This window comes from Megalobrama amblycephala, linkage group LG4 (genome assembly GCF_018812025.1).
Source record: "Megalobrama amblycephala isolate DHTTF-2021 linkage group LG4, ASM1881202v1, whole genome shotgun sequence".
NCBI classification, from domain to species: domain Eukaryota; kingdom Metazoa; phylum Chordata; class Actinopteri; order Cypriniformes; family Xenocyprididae; genus Megalobrama; species Megalobrama amblycephala.
Genome location: NC_063047.1, coordinates 47,306,363 through 47,316,974, shown reverse-complemented (window position 1 = coordinate 47,316,974; position 10,612 = coordinate 47,306,363). Strand labels below are relative to the sequence as shown.

The 10,612-nt window shown below is 35.4% G+C and overlaps 1 protein-coding gene across 1 annotated transcript in view; it reads right to left on the bottom strand.

Moving 5' to 3' along the window:
• Window positions 1-4: 4 nt before the first annotated feature.
• The window catches only part of LOC125267740 (transmembrane protein 211), a 178,921-nt gene continuing 168,313 nt past the window's right edge, over window positions 5-10,612 (bottom strand). The window contains exon 3 of the mRNA XM_048189659.1: window positions 5-2,331. Within this exon, the coding sequence (XP_048045616.1) occupies window positions 2,105-2,331 (227 nt within the window). The 3' untranslated portion in view covers window positions 5-2,104. The remainder of the gene's footprint in view (window positions 2,332-10,612) is intronic.

Sequence of the window (10,612 nt, the reverse complement as noted above, 5' to 3'; positions counted from 1 at the left end):
AAAATATTTTTTTAATGTTTTATTTGTGTCTTCATTTAAAAGACTTCAATTTGCTAAGTTTATGAAATGATTTATTACAAAGAAGAAACACATAACAGCAATTCGTTAAGGATTTCAAAGGTTAAACAAACACATTGATGAGGTAACATCTCAAAATATATCTTTCAAAAGGGAACCAACCATCAGGATGCCATGTTACAGAATTATTTACAACCAAAACATCACAGTGGGAAACCCACAGCACTAATCTACAAGATCTAAGATCTACCAGTGGTCAGACTTCACATACATACATGATCATAAACAGAACTCAAGAATGCCGTCACCATCAAGGCAATGGGAGGACGCCAGTGTACTCCTGCATAAACACATTAAAAGGGCCTGCTATGTTGACATCTGATGCCAGTTTAAAGTTGTGCTCTGTCCTCTGAGCTACAGCTTACCATTAACAGTTAAAAGTACACACAAACTGTGGGGGAAAAACAAGTTGTTGGGTTTTTTGGGGGGCTGTATGCTCATCTATATCAGAAAAGTCAGAGTTAAATCCACTAAGAGGGCAGTTGAGTGCCAATGTTATTAGCAAGTCTGAACACATAACACACAAATGAATCAACACAACAGCAAAAGTGAGCCAAGTGCAATATGGAATGATCCAAGTAGAAGCTTTAGCTTCACCGTATTGCTGTGCCAAGAGTAAATGCATTAGCACATTAGCTTAATTTGATCGTTTACATTTCTTAAAGTAATACATAAATCTGTCATAACAAATCAGGACTCAATTGGTTGTCCTGCTTGTTCAATGACTTGCTAATTTAGCTTTCATCATTTTTTTCTTTGATTCAAACCCTTTCAAAACAAAAACAGGCCATCAGCTTGGCAAGAAGCTCCATCATTAAAGACTTTAAAACTAATCATCATTAAAGATGGAGACGTACAGAAATAATCACACAATGTTAATCCAACAAGAAAGCATTTACAAAATGTTTTAGAAGTAGTTTACCTGATGAAAGGTACTTAAGTCTTAGCAATGGTCAAAAGGCACAAGTTGGTTAGAAGTTGGTATCTTCCAGAACATAGTGTCTCAGTGTTAACTAAGCCCAACTTTAAGTAAGAACAGCCTTGCTCCTGATTTGTGTAATCCTGAATAACTCAGTACTAGTATGTGTTACAGTAAAGAAAGCGAAAGGAGGCTTCACGACATTTCCTGTTCACTCAGTTTGGAAAAACGCATGTGGGATCATTTCACTTTCACGCACAGTTGTTGAGAAAAGTCCATGCTTGTGATCCATCCATGGCAGTTTGAAGGAACGGCCTTGTCCGTACTGTATATACAGTTCCTCGATGGCTCTCATGGGTTTATGAGAAACGAAGTGAAGAAAAAACAGACAGGCCTGTGAATTTAAGACTCGAATTTAAGGATAAAATGGTCTGAGTTCACTTAAGCCACAGTGTTGGTCCTTGAATAGGTACTATCGGGTGTTTGAAACCGTATAAAGCAAAACTTTCCAACTGTCATATTTGTTGAGTTTGAGTTCAGTTTCTCTCAATGAAACCATTCCTTTAAATCTGTTGATCCATTAGAAGTTCAAAATAAGTCCATTGCCCTTTCTTTGCATGCTGACAAGTCTCAGTAAAAAGTTATTGGAAAATGTTACTCAATTTTCAATCAATTCGCTGTTTTTTTGGTTTTGATCCTTGCAAACAAAATCTCAAAATTTGCACCATGGTCCGTTATTTTCAGTAGTTAGTCCATAGATATCTTCAATCAAGAAAGAAAGAAAAAGCAGACAGAGCTTAAAAATAAATTAGAAAGACGAGAAAGAAAGACCAAAATCCATATAATCCTTTTCAAATGAGTTTTTCACCTGGCAGGTTGATTGTGGAGGGAAAAAAGACCTTGTCGAATATGGGAAGACACCAGCACAAAAAACAACAAGAATAGAGGAGATGATGAATCTTGAGTTCTGCTCACCTTGATGCCATCATTATTACCAACCACGGCAAATGATGCTGAGACTCTGCAGCTTGTCCAACCTCAAATTGTGTAAATTATAGTTCTGATGGCTGAGCAGGTTGAATATCGTAGGTGGTGGTCTTTAAAGCTCTATAAAAGGGTGGGCAATGGAGTGGGTGACAGATGCTCCTTGGGGGCGTACTTGGCAAAAAAGGGCAGGAATAGGGTGAGCATGACACCTACGATAGCCAGCATGTAGCCCCATCCTATCTGACACTCCCCAGCGTAGTACATGTCAGAGTCTCCGCAGAAAGACTTGACCAGGCTGGAGTTGAGACCGAAGGGGTAAACCAGTAAACCAGATGCCATAATGACCACTAGAAGAGAGAAACAGAGAGGAAGCAAATGAATTAGTGTATTTGAGTGAAGTACACAGTGGAAAAGCAGTACAATGCAATACAGTAATAAAACGTGGGTAAGTGTTTACTTTGAATGCAAGCACCATTTGAGGTGGTACTTTGCTTTTAAAAATAAGGTTTTACAAAACTTTGTCATATTGAAGCACATGTACAATTTCTATGGTATCTTAATATAATATTTAACAAATAGCAATTAGGCATCATCTTATTAAATAAGAACAATAAAAAAGTATGCCACACAGAATTTTTTTTTTTTTTTTTTTAATTGATCAAGTGCTTTTAATATAAGTAGTTGGTTATTGTCATAAACTTTTATTAAAGGTTTATTTTAAAGAATTAATAAATTAAATAAATATTAATAAAATAAAACAAATTAATTAAATAAAATAAGTAATTAAAATACTGAAGAAAATAATAAAAATTCAAAAAGAACTTACTGAAATGAGATTAAACATGAGATATTTTATGACTGTCTACATTTAAATGTTAATAAATTCTGTTGGCTATTCTGTTTAAGTTATAAACAAAATTGTTCAATCCAACCAAATTCATAATTTTGCCCATAATACTTCTGATTAGTCAGAAAACTTGAATCCTAAATAATGTAGCATCAACAACAATGCTCAGGGTGGCAGTAGTGAGCAGTGAGAGAGTAGCGTCTCTGCTGTAGAGACCAATGAATGAAGAATTATTGGAAGAAAGGCCTGCAATATCAATTTTGCCATGGAAATATCAAATATACACAAAACCATCAGCCCATATATGTCTGAAATCAAAATTCATTGGATGTTGACTGACAGGCCCTGAATGTGGGTGGTGTATGGTGACTGAAGAAAGCCATTAGGAGAGTTTCTGGTGATCCATTTTCTCAGACATTATCAGTGCTCTCTGCTCATGACTGAACAGCAGTGTTAAAATCATTTGATGTCAAATATCTATTGAATCAGGCGATCCATAACTTTGTTCGCCGAGTAAACGCATCTTTAATTTGATTGAATTATGGTCACAACAATGACAGCAATGCCTAACTATTATAAAAAGTTAAAAGCTGAATGATTTAAATACATTTAAATGATATTTACTATTTATCAACATTATTTTCTGTTTAATAAATATTTTCAAAATTTTAGGGTTAGTAAGAAATTAATACTTTTATGCAGCAATGATGCATTTAATTGATCACAAGTGACAGTAAAATTTTTACATTGTTACAAAAGATTTCTGTTTCAAATAAATGACGCTTTTAAACTTTCTATTCATCAAAGAATCCTTTCACGGTCGACACAAAATATGAAGCAGCACAACTATTTTCAACATTGATTAAAAAAATAATAATAAATGTTTCTTGAGCAGCAAATCAGCATATTAGGATGATTTCTGAAGGATCATGTGACACTGAAGACTGGAGTAAAGATGCTGGAAATTCAGCTTTGATCACAGGAATAAAATACATTTTAAAAATATATTCAAATAGAAAACAGTTCTTTAAAATTGTAAAAATATTTCACAATATTACTGTTTTTACTGTATTTTGATCAAATAAACGCAGCCTTGCAGCCCCAAAAATATTTAAAAAATCTTACCAAACTTTTGAATGGCAGTGCATTTTAAAATATTAAAAATGTATTAATATTGTAAAAAAAACATTCCCTAACATGTAAACAATAACAGAATGTTATTCAGTTGGTGCTATGTAGTCATTTAGTGAACAGATGTTTCTATAGTGAGTATTTTAGCATGACTGTGTTGACCAGTCAGCATCTAAGATCAGTTTAATCTTTGCCAATATCGCATAGAAACCCTGGGTCATACCCAACATACTGCAAAACTGGTTAATGGCTTAATGGCTATTTTCGCCCAGGGGTGCAGAACAACTTAATTCATCTATCTATTATCCCTCATCAGGCCCTCCATGTACACAAAGAGACCCAGAAGCCTCTCTCATCCCTGCTGCCACACTAAGAACACTGCTTTTCCCTTGGTTTAATGGCCTTAGATCCAGCTGTGCTCTACATTGGCCTGTGTTTATCAGTGGGGGCTTGACATCTCAAAGCTGGTCTACTAATGACATCATAATGTCCTTCTCTATCTTTGACCGTATCCACACAAAGACGCAGTCAAACGCGGCTTCTCCGGCAGAGGAAAATAACTGCTATCAGTGGATGTTTACACTCACATGACAGGGCATTCAACGAGACTCAACAAGCTATTCAATAAAATTTCATTTTAAAGGCAATCTTCAATGAAAGACACATACAGATAGCAAAACTGTATGGAGTTTAATTAAAGCGGGTCAAATCAACAAGGGTTTCTCTGCAGAGGCTTGCAAAGCTCAGGGCCAATTGCAGTCTGGATCAGATAAAGGCTCGAGTCCGCGGGTGTGTGTATGTGTGAGTATAGGAGAATGGGACATTGCTGTGTGACTACAAAAATACACTTTATCAGACACTGAGCTGCGGTCCGTCCTTAGCTTTAAAGCCCACGTCGACTTGATTCTCAGATTGCACAGTGTTACAAAGTGCACTTGATGGTGCTTTGGTCATTTGTTTTGACATGTGGCTTTGATTCACTTAAAAGTGGCCAAATTTAGATTCAGGGTCAACGAGTACATAAAGCTAAAAGAAGCAGAGTTTGCTTTAAAAAGAACAACACCAAAGACATGCTTCAAAGGAATGTTACAGGTTAAATACAAGTTAAGCTCTAATGACAGCATATTGTCGATTGCGATAAGAAATAACTTTAACTCATACAGTATGTCAGTCTGTATAATGAAACAAAAAAAAAAATATGTTGATAGAAAAGCACTTGGAAGTCTATGGGTTAAGTGTTGGCCCATAGACTTCCATTTTAAAGGGTTAGTTCACACAAAAATGAAATTTCTGTCATTAAGTACTCACCCTGTGTCAGCATCACATGCATGCATCGTGCTGCTCACGTGAACAGCGTCGGACAATACTGAGGCGGCATTTGGACATAAACATGTAAGCGCTTGTACTGTGTCAACTGCATAGGAGAAGAAATTGTTGAATAAAGTCATTATTTTTGTTTTGTTTTCTCGTCTAGTATTCTCGTTGAACCACTGTAGTCACGTGGACTATTTTAACAATGTCTTTACTACTTCTCTGGACCTTGAATATGGTATTTCGTTGCTTTCTATGGGAGATAAACCTCTCTGATTTGTGTTCTGAAGATGAACGAAGGTCTTACAGGTGTGGAATGACATGAGGGTGAGAAATTAATGACAGAAATTTCATTTTTGGTGAACTAACCCTTTTGCTTGTTATTACAAACTGACTTAAAAGGTTAGTTTTCTGTCATTAATTACTCACCCTCATGTCGTTCCAAACCCGTAAGACCTTCGTTCATCTTCAGAACACAAATTAAGATATTTTTGACAAAATCTGATGGCTCAGTGAGGCCTCTATTAACAGCAAGATAATTAACACTTTCAAATGCCCAGAAAGCTACTTAAGACATATTTATAACAGTTCATGTGACTACAGTGGTTCAACCTTAATGTTGTGAAGCGCCGAGAATACTTTTTGTGCGCCAAAAAAACTAAATAACGACTTTATTCAACAACATCTAGTGATGGGCGATTTCAAAACACTGCTTCATGAAGCTTCGAAGCTTTACGACTCTTTTGTTTCGAATCATTGGTTCGGAGCGCGTATCAAACTGCCAAAGTAACGTGATTTCAGTAAACGAGTCTTCGTTACGTGGTAAGCGTTTTGAAATTTCAATGGTTCACTACTGGGGTCCGTGACTTTGGCAGTTTGATACAATAGTAATTCACCTGGCAGGTTGATTGTGGAGGGAATAAAAACTTAAAATACCTCATCATGTCCAATGTACATTCACTAATGAATAATGAGTTAGTTCATAGCAGAGTTGATTCATTAGTCAATTACTGACCAATTTTTTGTTAATTTTGTTTGTATATTTTTTTTTAATCAGCCAGTAACTCACAAATCAGATGAAATGACTATTTCCTAAGGTTTCTGATGCCATATGTTGAGGAACACAGAAATTTGAACAGCGTCATCAATGGATGAAGTGCCTCCATGTCACTGTGATCGGCTGATCATTTTGTCAACCAGATAATTCCCACCTATCATGCTGTAACAGCACAAATCACCTGAATGTGCCATGCTGATAAATTTCACTAATAATTTTCTCCTCCACCAAAGCTCTGAAATCTCATTTGTCACCACATTCAGTTTCAAAAAATGGCCCACTGAAGTGCTGCTCACAGTTGGATGTCTTTGACAACAAACGGCATTATTTCTTACATGTGTTGTAACTGAATGTGGGCACGGCAGTATGACTGTGCAGAATGGAAGGATATGAAAAATTTCCCTTTCGTGAAATCTGCATACAGGCTGACAGGATTGTAGTTTTTGGGTGAACTATTCATTTAATCTTTGTCCAGTGATTCATTTTTGCTAGTTGTAGCCACAGCAAGACATATAACATTGGCTCTGCAGTCAACATCTATCCTCCTCTGACCTTTAAGTCATGATATATCATGTAACAATATTCTATTTTCTCTCTAATTTAAACATTCTCTGATATAAGCTCTTTGTTTGGAGAGGTTAGAGGTTATATGGCATATGTTATCTGTCCTATTCCCATTCTCAATCTTAAAGCAATACTGAGCCGCAGAACCTCATTTCTTGCTTGGCAGGGTTGACTAACCACACATACACGCGACCTGCGGCCGCTGCTGTAATCCACTGGCAATATGTGCTTTGGTGACAAATGATTTGATGATGAGATTCAGTGAATAGTGTAATAACATTCTAACTTGCCCCTCTCATAGCACACGGCTCACAGGGTTTGGCTCTGAATCTGCTCACCCAAGACCAGAGCAGAGAGTTTCCACCATTTTCACTGCTGCCATTCATTATGACATGTTCATTGGACATGATGAGGTCAGTGTCACCATCACTTTGAATGATAGTGCTGTACCAATCTGCTTTGGGGACGATGGGAGACACGTGACGACTGAGTGAGAACTGCACTATGTGGCCAAAAGTGTGTAGACCCATAGTTTATGATGGAACAGCAAGTGAGAAATGTTAATTGTGAATTCAATTAAATTAATATAAAATTGAACATGTTTTAAAATCCATCTATAGGAAGTTGGCATTACTAAAAATTGCATTTTTTCTGCTGGTTTTAGAGCAAAAAATCATCAGAATTCTCAGCTGCGGGGGGACGCTACATGGTTGGAGCTGGGACAAAATAAGGCGTTCATTTCTGCAATTAATATTTGCTGTTTTAAAAATAATTAACGTAACGTAACATAGCTTCCCTTTTTTACGGAAGAGGATTAGGGCCAAGCAATAATAAAAAAAGTTGAGAAGAATCTCGAGAATAAAGTTTTTAAATTTCAAGAAAAAACTCATTAAATTTCGAGACAAAAGTTGAAATAAAATGTTGAGAATAAACTCGTTAAATTACGAGAAAAACGTGTTAAATTTCGAGAAAAAGGTTGAGATAAAATGTTGAGAATAAACTCATTAAATTACGAGAAAAAACTCCTTAAATTTCAAGAAAAAAGTCGAGATAAAATGTTGAGAATAAACTCATTAAATTACGAGAAAAAAACTTGTTAAATTTCTAGAAAAAAGTCGAGATAAAATGTTGAGAATAAAGTCATTAAATTATGAGAAAAAGTTGTTAAATTACGAGAACAAATTCGTTAAATTATGAGAAAAAAGTTGTTAAATTCCGAGAAAAAAAGTCGAGTAATTTAACGAATTTGTTCTTATAATCTAACGAGTTTTTTCTCGTAATTTAATGACTTTATTCTCAACAATTTATCTTGACTTTTTTTCTCTAAATTTAACGACTTTTTTTCTCATAATTTAACGAATTTGTTCTCATAATCTAACGATTTTTTTCTCGTAATTTAATGAGTTTATTCTCAACAATTTATCTCGACTTTTTTCTTGAAATTTAACAACTTTAATCTCGAGATGGTTTTATTTTTTTATTATTGCTTGGCCCTAATCCTCTTCCGTACTTTTTTCACCTTCTGAAGTAGCTATGGTAATGTTTTACCCCACACTAGAGCTACAGTATATGACTCAATTATACTGTAATGTTGAATGGTAATAAAAAAAAAAAAATAAATACCAGTAATAGTGGCCTTCATAGGTCTTAGAAAAATATGCCATTAAACAAATATTTAAAAATCTGTCTTGTTGTTTCCACAGTAATTTAGATGTGAAATGTGAAAATATATTTATGATTACACTTTTAATGTTAGGTGTGATTAATTGCGATTAATTACAGAAATCTGTGATTAATTAGTTATTTTTTTTATTCTGTAGACAGCCCTAATATTTTTTGTAATATTTCCATTTTATTTTTGTACTGTTTATTATATTGTCATCCAAACTTGTAAGAAAATAATTTAGGTCATAGGCCCTGAAATAATCTGCAGTTTATATGTTCTGCACTGATTTTGAGGGGGCAATCCATGAAATTCTGTAGAAGGGATTTAAACTCGGTCACACTATTTTAATGCTCCACTTTAGTCCAACTAACTCTCATTAAAGTACCGGTAGACTGTTAGGTGTTAGGGTTTGGGTAAGCAGAATAAGTTGACATGTAGTTGCAAAACACTTGTAGTCAATAAAATGTCTGTTGGCAGACCATCAAAATAAAGTGTTAGCAGATATTAAGCAGACAGTCTACTAATACTGTAATGAGAGCTAGTTGACATGCAGTTGCAAAGTTACTTGTAGTTAGTAGAAAGTCTAAATTGGACCATCAAAATTTTGGGCCCCATCATACATCCGGCGTAATGCGACCAAGTGTTTTTTGCTAGTTTCAGCCCGACGCAGAGATGAGATGAGACTCTAATTGGTTTTTGCACGTTACGCCCAAAACACACAGATGACTCATTAAGAGACTAGCAAAAGACTGGCAAAAGTGGATTCGGACACGCCCTAAGTGCACCTGCTCCATGCGCTTCAGACCATGTGCTTAGATCTTTAAAATAGGGCCCAAAGTGTTACCAATGTTTTTTAGTGTTTTTATTTATTTATTTATTTATTTAGTGTAAAACGTCAAATTTGCCTAAATATTGAATAAACAAACACTCTCTAAGTTGCTCTAAGTTTAAAGTTACACTTGAGACTATAATAACTACAGACTTCTCTCTCGGACAACATATGATCCGAAAGCCTCATGGGTAATGAGGCTGTACAAACAGTGAAAACTACTTCTGAAGCTCACGCTCTCAAATACTCACACTCATATAGAGAGTAAACAGATGAGCAGAAGCAGACTGTCTTCACACCCACATCCCTGTCTCTGTAAATACAGCTCTAGAATAGTGACTGAGACTCTAATGATACTTAATTATCAAGCAACTCTGCGGCCGGCTCAGTGCTTTCTCTTTGAGCCCCTGAATCCTTCACAAATTACAGCGCAAACTGCTAAGCCTTCAGATGAAGAGCAAATTCAGTTAAGTTATGCAGTGTACATCAGAGACAAGGCCTGAAGGATGGTGCAGCACTCTGTTGAGATGCGGGAGAGATGAAGTTCAAATCTAGCTCGTGCCATTTCCTGATCACATTCCCTCCTCTTTCTCATTTTGTGTCTTCTCTTTCACTGTGCATTGCATCACCATTCATATAAGGTTTTAAGAGAAAACAACAGTAATATGATGGAATATAATTATGATAATATAATAATTATTTGCATCACAGGTATCCTTAGAAATATTGATTAAAATAGATTACTGATACTTCTGGTAAACATTGCTGCTATTCAGTGGTTTTTCAATCGGGGCCAGGGCCCACTAGGGGGCATCAGCAAACTTTCAAGGGGGCCTCAAGATGACTTAAAATGATTGAAGACAAAAGAATTAAAATGAAACAAAACAACTCATCATAATATTTCTTGTTTCATTTCACCCCCTGAACAACTGTATTCTAAAGTGAAAGTCATGGTAACCCACTAGTAATGACTCAAGTGTTACTACATCCTTTTAAAGGAATTACTAATTATTTGGATCAGTATTCTAAAGTGAAGATCATGGTAGTAATGACTCAAGTGTTACCAAATCTGTCAGAAGCAATTACTTTACAAAATCTTACAAAAACCACAAAAGCTTTAAATGACTTTAGTAATTACTTGGGACTTATCATGCTTTTCATTTTAGAATTCATTAAACATTTTGCATTATTTGCATTAATTATGAACCTGTATATATATTCCA